This window comes from Heliconius melpomene, chromosome 17, assembly GCF_056956725.1.
Source record: "Heliconius melpomene rosina isolate 202511_hmr_F chromosome 17, ASM5695672v1, whole genome shotgun sequence".
Lineage (NCBI taxonomy): Eukaryota > Metazoa > Arthropoda > Insecta > Lepidoptera > Nymphalidae > Heliconius > Heliconius melpomene.
The window spans coordinates 5,165,297-5,178,966 of record NC_140405.1 but is presented as its reverse complement, the minus strand read 5'-3'; the positions used below and the strand labels follow the sequence as shown (position 1 = coordinate 5,178,966).

Below are 13,670 nucleotides of genomic sequence, written 5' to 3'. Positions count from 1 at the left end.
GAATAGAGAACCCCTTCCGGATTTTTCGTCCATTAAAGATTTTAATGTTTATCCTTATAATATTTATTATTTAATTCGTTTATATCGAGTATAAAAATACCTACCTTTGGGCTCTGAAGGCTATTTTAGATTTCCTTTTAATCTTTACGGCGTATCGTCTTCTGGCACGAGCAGCGGCGCCCGCGAGCAGCGCGCCTTGGGGATCATGTTCGCCTTCCTCCTCACTGGAACGCTCATCAATAGGCGGAGGCAGAGTGGCGGGCATGCATCGCGAGCTGCCCGCGACTGCCCTCCCCGTGCCCCACGCCAGCATAGAACTTCTAAAGGATCTGAGTGCCTCCGTTGTATAGGCCCTCTCGTTCCTTCGCTATCATACAACAACATATCGCCACACCGGTACACCGACGTTTTCGCGGTATATTCCACTCGTGCACAGTGTTCACTTTAAACTAGATTAAAAACGTGATGCTGAAGACCATCCTCCGTGATGCTATCATTTGTTTGAAATTTAATCGCCTGCAAATCGTAACCAAGTCGCAACGGAAAAGCACGTGGCTTCTGATTCTTATGCCGGTGTGCGCGCGCAGATTCCTGTCATCGTTATCTCTAAGCAAACATTGTGGTATCTCGCGCATACATTAGCGGCTATAGCGCTCGGCCACAGAGCCCGCAGAGTGAGTCTATAATAGTGATGTCACCACACAATATGTCATACGTATGACTATTCAAATAAAGGACTTTTGTCCTCCTGGCCTTATACAAAAATGATTTGAAAATATTATTTTATTTTATTGTAAATACTGATATATCAGCACTCAGATAAAATTAAAAGTGACATTTTAATAACTGCAAATTCCATTGCATTGCTTTCTAAATATGTAGATAATATGTTGCTAATAGATTGTTTGAAATTAGCTCGTATATATTATAACAATTTGTAATAACAATTTATTTTCAAATAAAAGAAAAGCTTTGTCGAGTAAGTATTTTTTAGTTTAATGAAATATAATAATTAAGAAGAAGTAAGTGAAAAAAGTCGTGCAAGATGGGGACACATTTAGTTGACATTGGTCGAGTCAACACACTGTGACCTTCACACTGGAATGTATTTAAATAGAATAAACTAAATATTATGTTATTTTACATTACAAGTACTTATATATTTCAATGAATTATCCTTGTTTATGAATAAATTCCGATTAATCACGTTACGGAGATATATTATTTATTTATATTTATTAGATATTCAAATAATAATTTATATTTGTATAACTGTACTTAGTAAAATTTGACAGAGGTTATTTGTTCACAAATTATTTTATGATCTTTTTATAGTTAACCACGGTTCACTACACTGTGCAATTTTTTATTCGCAATCGGTATAGCCTCGACAGTGCCCGAAACGTCTTAGGCTGTGGGAACAACCACGCGAACTAAAATATCGAGGGTCCGTCGAAGCAAGCGCGTGCGCAGCGCTCCGCTATACGCTGCGTATCGCGGCGACGCAAGCGCCGAAATAGAACTATTTTAAATACTGAATACACTGAATAGTAAATCGCTTATTAAGAGTAAGAAAAAACTATTAAGGTCTGAACTCCAAAAGAAAAAAAAAACAGAACCTTTATACGATCAGTGATATTGTCCGTCTGTCGAAAGTAATTTTCTCAAGATGGCGTGAATTTTCAATTGTAGATTATTGTTAATTGCAATAATAATTACAACTTTCCGAGTAACTATTTCAAATTACTTTACGATATAGCATAGTTAGTTTGTTGCTGTTGTTCTTTTTTTATGGCGTTCCGAGTGTGCCAGAACACAGTTAGTTTAAAACAAAATATAAGCAATATCGATTAATAATCGCAAAACATGTCAAGATCTATTCATAAGGAACATAACAAAAGTTGCGAATGTTGTCATCGCGATTATGCGAAAAAATGGGGCTGGACGGGTCACACGATGAGGGAAACAACAAAAGACAAAACGTTGGTCTGACGACAACGTTGGTCAGGAAAAAACCTTCGTGTCACACAGACACGTCGACGCCTAATTAATACATGTATACGTAAAAATGTAAAGAAAAGAATCCATACCTATATTATAAATTCGAAAGTAACTCTGTCTGTCTGTCTGTCTGTCTTTTACGCAATCAGGACCAAACCGCTAATTTAATTGTGATAAAATACTCATATAGAGATACTTGAGGGTCCCGGGATGAACATAGGATACGTTTTTTTCTCATATTTGTAATATTTTCGATATATACCAATATATTAAAATATTCATTAATTTGACATACAATTTATTCCGCCATGTTAATAACAACCGTCGTTCCTAAGCAACGATTTGCAAAGTTTGTTGTTAGAAAACTTCACCCAAAATAAGCTTGCTTAACGCATCTCTCTTTTGAAAACTGTAAATAATTTCATAAATATATTTAATAAATATTCTTATACTTCAAGCGGGCGTAGCCGCTAGTTGCTAATAAAGGCTTAATGACAATCCAGGTCTACAGTCCTTTTCAGTACGGAAAAAAATGCGTCTAAGTCGACGGAATCAAAAGAAGCCTCGTTTTTTAAGCATTTTGTATGAAACCTTGGCGGCCGATTCCGACTCAAACTTAACTGGCGTTATTATTTTTGTACGTTTCATTCCATTGACATATCACGAACAACACAATATATCAATACAATAAAGCTACAAAAATTCTGATCACGAAATTCAATTTCAAATCAAATGTGTAACAAACTTTTTTACTTTTATGCCTTTATTTTATTCATAGAAATAGTAAATCCCCAAAGCCATAATTCCAAAAGACAGATCGTATAGTGGAATCACAATGTTAGTTTACGTTTTATAAAGTGTTTTTACCTGTAAATATATAGGGAAATATTTGCGTATATTATATATGTATATGTATTTATTTAAATCGATATTACAGGTATTTTCCCTATACAACAAGTATCTCGTTAAAACTACGCTAACATAAAATTTTTCAACGTCTTAATTGACGCAAATAAAACGTTTGATTATTTTTCCAATTTTATTACAGTTGTTCAAAGGCGCAAAATCAATGTGTAAATAAACAAGAAGCAAATAATGACCGTCTGTAGCAAGTCTTCGACGAAAATAAAGTGTAACGGTGCAAAGTAGAAACACGCGACATTCCCGCGCCGAAAGAAGTGCCGGGATTCGCCAAAACATCTGCCAAGTGACAAAACTATTTATAAACAGTCGTAGTATGCGCGTGATCAACCACTTTGGGACTGTGCTCTATTTTAGTCACAATCAAAACTATTAGACATGAACACGGAAGAACAGCCGTGGTGCCGTGGACGCGTCAGGCTCTGGGTTCAATTCTCGCTCGAGGAAAATATTTAATATTTATATTACCATTCCACCTGCGGGATACACACATCAGTGTTACCATTATTATTAATGATAAAAATATAAACTTAATATATTATTATAATGCACCATTTTATAATGTTTGCAGGTGATTCTGTATAAAATCTAGATATTAAATAAAATTAAAATAAGATTAAATTAGTTCTCCGCGTGTGTTCTGTCACTCCGTTCTCCACTTACGCTTTCCTTTCGCGTTCCTTACTTACGTTTGCTGCATGAATAAAATTTCGCGCGCTTATAAAATTACAAGCACATTACAATGCGTTTCACGGACTCAAAACTGTCGTCAACTAGTCCTGTATTATTAAAGTAATATCATTAGCATACAGTGTGGGCGGCCGCGTCATTATCTTAATGAATTTGGGATCGCGAAAAATTTGAGAGACTTAGAATTCCACAAATGACTCCGTGGAGCTTTAATTTAATTAATTTTGGTATAAACGCGGTGAGGTATAAGAAACGGCAAGGTAGAACAGTGAAAAATATTTACAGATTTGATAAAAATTATAAAAATAATTAAATTCACGCTGTATCCCGCACACAGCAGGACAGGCAAAGGAAACCTAGTGTTAAGACGCTTCGTTCCCCACTTTCCGCCGAATTCTGGCGGCATTGCGTGTTGAGTGGAGGACCCCAACGCCGCGCTTTGCCTCGACACCAGAGCGAAGAAATGAATATACAAATGTATATAAATATTTCAATTCCTCGAGTCGGGATCGAACCCGCAACCACCCAGTCAAATTTTCTGCTCCTGCGCCACAACTGGCTTCTTAAATTAAATTTGATAAATTTATCTCAAGTCTTAAACACGATACTCTTATTAACGAGATCGTAACGGAGCTTTAATTAATGACTCGATGGCATCTCCGCTGGAAAAATTAATCAAAAACCCTAATTTTAGTAGTATCCAAATATTTTATACTTTTTTTTATTTTAAAGATGAAGACTTTAATATCTCTTAGGTATTTAACATTATAGGTATATAATACAGCTTTCCACGTTTTGTCTCGTTTTAAACGTCTACCAGACCATCTAGTACCTAAGTACCACGGAGACCATTCTATAAGAACAAATAAATATTTAATTTCCTCAAGTGGGGCTCGAACGTGCATTTACGGTCACTAACTTATGTCCCTTCGCCTCATTATGTAAAATACTACGTAAAATAAAAAAAATGTAACTTAAATTCATAAAAAAATTGTCAATATAAAAGAGCAAAATGGCCGCTTTTACGGATTAACATTCATTAATAAAATATTGTAGCATCATTCCAATATGAATAGGTGCCAGCCTAGGCTAGGTAGCGAGCGACGTGACAATACAGCCATTGTCTTTTCAACATTTCACCGTGACAGCTAAGCCCTTAATCCTACCATATAAAAGCGTAAAGAGCTTGTTTCGCGAAACTCTAAACCTATTCAGCATTTTCTAAGCTGCGGTGGAAAAGTTCGAAGGTTAATTCACGAAGTCGAGAATTTCTCCACCAAAATTTTTCGCACCAATTTTAATAGCTTAATTAAAATTCTCAACTCAACTTCTAATTACTTTCTGCCTAATGCTCTTTGATTAAATAAATCAGCTATACACTTGTAGTACGGGTTTACAGGCCACAAATAAACAAACTGGGTATTTTATGTGTATCTTTCAATTTACCCTAATTCAATATGAATGGCCTCATCCCTGAGGAAGGCCATCATTGACCTTACACAATTAATTTCATTTACGGGAATTCCTCTTGAATTTTTAATACCTCTTTGTGCCTCAGTAATTCATTATATAAATTATTCCATTGTACATTCCGCTTCGTTATTTACGTGTTCTTGCATCTTAAAGACTGATTAAGCCAAGCCTTCTTCGACCTACTAATATTTTGTTTAAATATAAACTTAAAATTACATATTTGATATGACAGATATTCAATTTTCTTTAGTCAAGACAAATTTAACCTACCTGCTTTGCTTTTTTAGTTTTAGGTAGAATTCTATCCTGCCTAACTAACTCCTACGTGCATTTAGAATACTCTACTTCTAGTGCCCTACATGATATAGTGCACTAGAAGTATTGTAGTGGAATCACCTCTGTAACTTGGATTGCACAGATTATTAAAAGGATTATCTTTGTATTGAGGTCAGTCGTGGCGCAGAGGCACAAAGGTTTGACTGCGATGCGGTGCAGGATGCAGGTTGTAGGCTCTATTCCCACTAGATTAAACGTTATATTTAACATTTTAATTTCCTTACTCTAGGAACGATACAAACCGCGTCGTTGAGTTGATATATCTGCCATTACAGACAAAAACAAATACTCTATTATTATAAACCCCATAAATCTGTTATGTTAAGACATTTTTCATTTTTAATTTTATACTTAAAAAGGTTTTAGCGGCACAGCATCTTACACTAAGCTGTTGTAGGTTCTCACTTCAGGGGTAGGTATGTATTATTTTCATTTCCTTGCTCTGGTAACAAAAAAGGATAATTCCGCCACTCAATACGCAATGTCTCGAATATAGGGTGGAAAAGGAACGAAAGGAACACTAGGTTCTTTCCGCCTGCCCTGCTACATTTCTATCAAATATGACTTATTTATATACGAATATGACTTAGTTTAATTAAATTCTTGGATATGTCTTTACTAATATAAGAGCCTAATTGCAATCAGGCAGCACTCAAGTGCTCTCTTCACCTTAAGTCTAGGGTCAATCTACTACATTAGCACTTAGTGACTAACCATATACTCTCATTGCATTCTGCAATAATTAAGCTTTAATTTTTTGGTTATCTTTACACATCATTTATCATTTCTAAAATAACTTCGTCTTTGAATTTTATTTCAAAGCAAACAACACTTACGAAAAGAACGTGTATAAAAATTGGATTTTCGTCATACTGTGAAAGAAAATGTACTTAGAAATTTTCACGCGCAAGTTCTTAATTTTATTATTACACCAGCGGCCGCGCGCATCGCCTGCTCCGTTTTTATTTAATGTTATTTAGGAAAAAAATGTGGGTTATTTTAGTACGGTTATGTATGTTCTTAAATACTAAATAAATCGTTAAACTCATAATTAATATATCTCTTAGTGCCTATCTTTTTTTTAATTATCACAATTGCAGAGCTCTATAAATTATATTTATATTACTAATAATTATTAGTAGCCTAACTAACCTATTGGCCATACAGGTTGCTTGAAATGAAAAGTCTGTTTAATTCTAAGCCCAGAAACATTAACAAAGCTTTATCAGATGCGCCTTCCCAAGAGAGGAAGTATGTACCTGTGTAACCACGGCGTGGAACTGGCATTTACTTACACGATACCACATTATGATCCTGATGAATATTTCTAATAAGCAAATCGGTTTTTCTTGTGGAGCACATGTATAAAGCAATTTAGGTTCTAAAAAATGCTTTAGAGATTAAACGTATGGATATTTAAAAAGTCCTAAAAACGTTAAGTAAATGGGACTTCTGATAACTATGTCTTTTGGCAGAGGCAGAGGGAACCTAGTGTTAAGACACGCCGTTCCCCACCTTTCACTCAACTCAACGCCGCACTTTGCCTAGACACCAAAGCGAAGAAAATGAAATATAAATTTAAATAAATATTCACTTCCGAGTGGGGATCGATCGCCCCTGGGCCCCTGCGCCACGACTGGCCTCAAACAACATGACATGACTATATAATATATATACAGACAAGAGTATGACTTCTCATTTTACTAACCACTAAGAAGCTATTTGCTGAACATTAATCCATTAACCGTTAACCAGTAATTGTGATGGACGGTATTGTCCAGTGGATCTATCAATACACCTATACAAATAGGATTTTAATGATCCTTAGAAGTAATGCATATTGTATTTACGTAAATCTAGATATTTTTGGTTACTTAAACAAGAAATATAATAAAGCTTAAAAAGTGATTACCTATTTTACCTATTAAAAATAGTCAGAACTCAGTCATTAATTTATTTAATTTGAGTTTTTTTATCTAAACTATGGAAAGATCATAACTAAATAAACGGAACGGAATAAACAATTTAAACGTTGGATTCGTGTTCTCTCACCTGCCAATGAAAAATTAAATAGGTCATCAAGTCATTTATTTCTATTTTCATTTATTCAATAAATCGACTTTACTTAATAGTTCTACTTTCTTCGCGTTAAGGCAAAAAAAATATAAAAATATGAAAATTTGTGAGAATTTTTTAAACGACGTTGAATCGTTAAATATCCTGAACTGTTACTTAAAATGAAAAATGGTGAAAGGAACGTAAAAATAATTTTCGAAAGCCTATTCAACGATAACTCATTCGAAACATTTCGTTGATTTTTATTTTTCCATTTTGATAATATTATCTTTTCGTCATTGCGGTGAATTTTAATTATTATCATGCCTTTAGTGAAACTCGATCGTATAAGAAGAATAGATTGACATAAGAATCATTAAAATCGCTCTACCCGCTTATCTCTATCTCTATCTATACAAAACAACAGGGAGAAACATACATACTGTTCAACACATATCCTCACGCCGCCGTCGGGTACGAAGTAATGAATAGGTTTGTATCGAATATAAGGAAAAAAATACTCGGTTGTCCTAATACACTATGAGGCTTCAATTTCTTATAAGTTACATTATATTAGTATATCTTGTAATTATGTTTCGCATTTTCTAGTAAACGAAAAAGAAAAAAATATATATGATTTTATCAATGTACAATTATTTAAAAATGTAAAATTCTTAACAGTAAACTTTAGTTACGTAATAAAGACTAATTTCAACTTTAACTTCATACATGCAAATAAAATATCACAAGTAGAAGCTACAAAACTTGAAACTTTCAAACATTGTGTAAGGAGAAGCGGTAACTTGAAATGAATGCGCCTGGCAAAAAGTTTTTACACGAGAAAAATTGATATCTTTGCTTCTGAAATTACAACAGGCACTTCAGTTTAATTTTCAAATGAAGTTATGAATACTTTGCGGTGTATTCTTACATTATTTTTTTTACATTTATTTGTTAAATTTTACATATTTATGAAATTGAATATGAAATTAAATACGATGTCTTCAGTAACTTATTTCCAAGTAAATACCAAGTTATATGACAAAGACCTGTTATGTGGGCAATAACATCCACAACAACTTTTCTCATATCACTTCTCGCGTAGCACCGCACTATCGACCCTATACGCTTTAATCATATTTACAAGTCCATATTACCGAAATAAATGTAAATATACATTAAGTTAAAAAATAACGAATATTTTAGTTGAAGTATTGTGCAAAAAATTATCATGCACGAAAGTAAGTATTATTTATTGTGAGAAAACATTAAAAAATAAAAACAGAAAGGTAAAAAAATAATTTTTTATTTCGATTTTTTAGTTTTAAAGGGTATTGTTACTGACCTGCTCTCGAGAGTATGTAAAACAACAGGAATCGGTTCTTCAGGCACTTGATAATTAATTGGTGGTGGAACTTGAGAAGATGTTAACGCAAGTGCCTTGTAACGTGATTGTTCAGCAGTCGGCAAGACGATATCCACTGACCGCGACCGAAGACTTGACCCGGGAACCGTTAAACAATCACCTCCTTCAATTAATTCCTCAGCTCTTGCTCCTCCGGAAACTTTGGAAAAACTTGAATCTACAGATGCCGCGCGATCACGTTTCAGTTCAGGTACAGCTAAATAAATGTCATGAACTAAGCTGTCTCTTGCATTGTTTGCCTGATCAGACGCGCGAACATTTTCTAACGAGCTGCCAGTAGGTTCCACAAAAAATGCTTCTTGTCTAGAAATCGAGCGTCGCCTTTGCGGTAAAATAGGGGGCTCATCGATTGGTGGCTGCAACTCAAAGGATGGTGCACCCGGTGATGGTGGTGGTGATAAGGACGGCGGCGGTAGTAATGTTTTAGGTGCTGGTACTGGCGCCAGAAGAATTCGTGGTACGTCAGCATCACTTTCATCATCATCATCGTCATCGTCTTCAGCTGATGAGGATGCTGGTGGTCTTTCAGGTGTGGATCGCTCTTCGCTGCGACGTGCCAACCAAGTTTCCATATGACGACAATGAACACATGGTGGAGGTGTACCTTTCCCAGAACGACGTCGAGACCATAGCCGTGGTACCTGTCACAAATAAAAAGCATATTAGTGATACTGTATTAAGCATTAATACATTCAGAAACGAAAGTAAAATAATAATGTTTGTAATATCCCTCGCTGGGCTGGCTCGCAAAAAGTTCTTCACGTTGTGATCCCGATCATTAAAACATGAACAGATATTTAATTTCCAAATTCTTTCCAAAGAATAGAGATTTAAAGAATTAGAATTTTATAAACCTGTGTCTGCAAATTACTCTTTAAATACCAAATAATTGCAAGCAGTTAATTCTATTACCTCTAGATAAGTGCCCGAGTCATCAGATCCGGCGGAATCGAAGGAGCGGCTTCGCGCGCCTTGCTGCGGTACTGCCAGCAAAACACTTGCACCAGAGCCCCGCGCAGCTTCCAGTTGAATCTCATCAAATGACGCCGACCGGATCTATGAAAACAATATCATAAATAAGTTATTTGTAATTTTTAAATTTACATTATATATATATATGGTACAAAACTAAGATATTGTAACAGTATTTGTCTCTTAATTTAGAATTCGATCAGCTAAGCTGACTTCGTATATCCTAAAAAGATGGCGCATTTCTACTGCGAATGCAGTAGAAGAATCAGCGGTGAATGTTTTTCATTCTTTCATATGGTGCCAATGATATCTTGATGTAAGTTATGTTGTAGAAAAATAATATTAAATGTTATTTTTATTCAACTTGAAAGGTAGAATATATATAATCTATAAATTTTTAGGATTAAGAAACTAATAAATTTTACGTATACCATAAAAGTTATAACATATTAGTTTTACTGTGAACATTATTTTTAAAAATAACTAATGGAATATATAAAATAATCTTAATAGCAATGGGTAGTTCTTCATCAGCAGGTCAAAAAGAGCAAGGTCAAGCATCCTCTCATGAGAACACTCGCTACCTCTCTAAGACTACTCCTATTGAAGTTTCATCTTATAAAGAAAAACATTTTTGTTCTCTTTTATTACTATTTTCTTTTGAAATGTAATGTTTTTTAATAATCCTATAAATATTTCTTTTTATACGATGCTTTCATCACTCTAAATATTAATAAACTAATTCTTTTACGAAAAGCAGAAATTACAATTTAATCTTAATTTCCATTTTTTATTATTCTTTTAAATTAATTTCCTATAGGTCCATTACGAATTTCTGTACGACTTCATGTGTTGTTTTAAATTGACTATTAGCATCTCTCACGAACAGTATTTAAATATTGAAATCAACTGCAACATCCTTTATAAATTTTTACTCAATAATACAGAGATTAAGATCACTTTTTGTAGTATGTAAATTTAAAAAAAAAGTTTATTGTTATATTTTGCATTTATTTTGATAAGAAATATGTCATGTCAGACATGACACGACATATTTCTGCTAGACATATAAGCTGACAAGCTTCACGCTGTATCCCGCACACAGCAGAGTAAGCAGAGGGAACCCAGTGTTAAGATACTCCGTTCCCCACTTTCTGCCGAATTCTGGAGGCATTGCGTGTTGAGTGCCAGAACTCAACGCCGCAATCAAAAATATAAACATAAAAATAGGAGCCAAGTACAATATTCAAAATATCGGACTTTGTTTAATCCGCTGACAAATAAACTGACTTTACCAAATGGTGTTTTTAACAGCTAAAGCGTGACTATACAATATATCCAAATCATATAAATGTACCTATATTATTAAGAAAGTTCCTTTATATATTGATTTTAAGTCCTCAACGCAAACGAAGGGGTGTTGTAAGCTAACTTTGCCGTAGCTGTGCATGTGTATATTTATGTCTGTTTGTGGCATCGTAGGTACTATTGTTAATTGTAATATTCATCTATTTGGGGGCACAAACGTTTAAATTGATTTTCATCTATATACCTACAGTTTTTATAGTTTGAATGGAGTGTTTTTATTATTTGAATCGACAGTATTTTTAGCTCTTACCCTAACCTAATAGAGTTGTATAGGATTTAAAAATGGATTGTAAATCTTCCGTATATTAATTCACTAGGCTTAACTTGGCTCGATACACTGCAATGTGTCTAGTATATAATACGATAGGGTTCTTCCTAAAAGTCAATAAATATAATGACTGAAAGATATTTTTTTACTCATACACGCTCAGTAAGTATCTACACGAAGTAGTATACGGAAACTTTACCAATATACTCGTATTTGTAACATGACACATTGCTATATAACTCTTCAATATAAACTAAAAGCATTATATTGTGTAACCATATCTCTTAAAGTTTTATCTAGACAACGAGAGCGGACACCACGTCGCTCTAAGCATATGTGGAACAAAAGTTTATTATAAGCTTTTGTTATCATAGTTATTCTTCTAATCTATTAAATATACACAATTAGTTTGTACATGGAAGATTTATGTAAGAAAATTCAGTAGTAGGAGCATTTTAAGTTTCCTATCTGTCTGTGTGTTTGTGCATGCCAATCTCAGAAAGGGCTGAACCGATTTAAATGCTGTTTTGAATATTTTGCCAAACTTCTCTTAACATATTTATATTATTTCAATCAGTTCGTAAATTAAAAAGTTAAAGCAGTACAAAGTATAATGTTCGAGTAAATTACTACAAAAGTTTTATTGAATTAGTTAAAACTTTAGTTTTCTATGTATAACAATAACTTTTGTTAAGGCTGCATTTCATTAGTTCTTATAGTTTAGATTAATTATTATGATTGTTTATCAGATGTCCCAGATCTTCTATTTTTATACGTCAATGTAAATGCTCCTCACGTTTAACAACTTTTGTTAAAGCGGAATTTCCTTCTTTGTTATAATTTAGCTGCACTGTTGTTCATGAGATGTTCCAGAATTACAATTTTTATATGTCCATACAAAATTTTCATTACGCTCAAGCCCTTTTGTTAAGGACGCTATTCATTATTTCTTTTAGTTAAGCTGGATCACTACGGTTTCACATCAAGCGTGGAAGACTTTCAACCAAGGCCTAATAATTACAAAATGAAAAAAGTTTTATTCAAATCCATCTAGTAGTCGAGAAGATGACAGAAATTCTAAAAATCATAGATTTGTGTTCAATGACTAATTTTAGATTAACCAGAAAGTATAATTATTTAATGTACAGACACACTTGTTTACTATTTTTTGGACACTTCTGTGGCTGCCATTCATGAAGTGAAAACTTTGTTTCATGTTTAATACTAACATGTAAATCGTATCTCAAAATAATGATTATAAAAGTTGATAATAAAGATTATAAAATAGATGCAGAAATAATTTATATAATTTTTATTGTAAATAAGAGAGTAAAAAAACGCATTTCAGATCATCTTTTGGGACGACTAGAGGGTCAAGTAGAACCGTCTGTATAAAAATCTGTAACTCGTTCGCTCGAGTATTTCAAGGTCAAGTTATTTTTTTTACATTTTCAAAAATTAGTCATGAACTTAGACCCATTTCAAATCGTCAGTCATTTCAATAGAACACTTTTTGAGTTTACTAAACGTCCCCTTTAAGTATAATATAACTTTTTCTACCCCTATCTACTGCCACTCTCCCCTAATTACTCGTCAGATTAATATCTCCTGGTTATCAGAAAGATAATGCGCGAATGAATGTCTGACGCGATCGAGTATTTCCATGTGATTGATTTGTTTTTATATTTTTGATAATTTATACACAAATGGAAAACTAAAAACATAAGCTATTCATTTCAGGACCTAATCTTCAGAATTGATTTTTTTTTACAATAGGTCTCAATGACGCTTTTATAACTGCAAATTTAACACCTGCACCCCCCCCCCCCACTATAAACATATACATTTATATATTTAGAAAACAGAAAACATATCGAAAGGAATATCATAACAGTCTACACTACTAGTCTTTACATGTCTACTTATTTGTATGTATGTATATGAATAAGTAATAGGTACGTAGAATAATATAATGCAGATATTCTCAATTCTCAAGCACTATAGCTAAAGAAAATATACATATAATAGTTGTAACCATTTAAATTAAGGTGCAGCTAGCAAAAAGTACATGAAAACTACCATCCACCATCCAAAAAAATCTTTAAATGTATATTTCGGCATAAGGTAGCGTTTTACAACACGGTAGAAGCAATACTGTGA

The 13,670-nt window shown here is 33.7% G+C and overlaps 1 protein-coding gene across 9 annotated transcripts in view; it reads right to left on the bottom strand.

Annotated features, from left to right (window-relative positions):
* The window catches only part of rdgA (retinal degeneration A), a 111,506-nt gene that overhangs the window by 60,484 nt on the left and 37,352 nt on the right, over positions 1–13,670 (bottom strand). For 8 of the 9 annotated variants that reach the window (XM_085201037.1, XM_085201039.1, XM_085201038.1 and 5 more), the window contains 2 exons: positions 9,815–9,958; positions 8,822–9,543 (listed from right to left, as the gene is read on the bottom strand). In XM_085201037.1, the coding sequence (XP_085057163.1) occupies positions 8,822–9,474 (653 nt within the window). In that variant the 5' untranslated portion in view covers positions 9,475–9,543; positions 9,815–9,958. Of the gene's footprint in view, positions 1–104; positions 727–8,821; positions 9,544–9,814; positions 9,959–13,670 lie in introns of those variants that run through there. The other variant, XM_085201042.1, reaches the window with a different exon arrangement.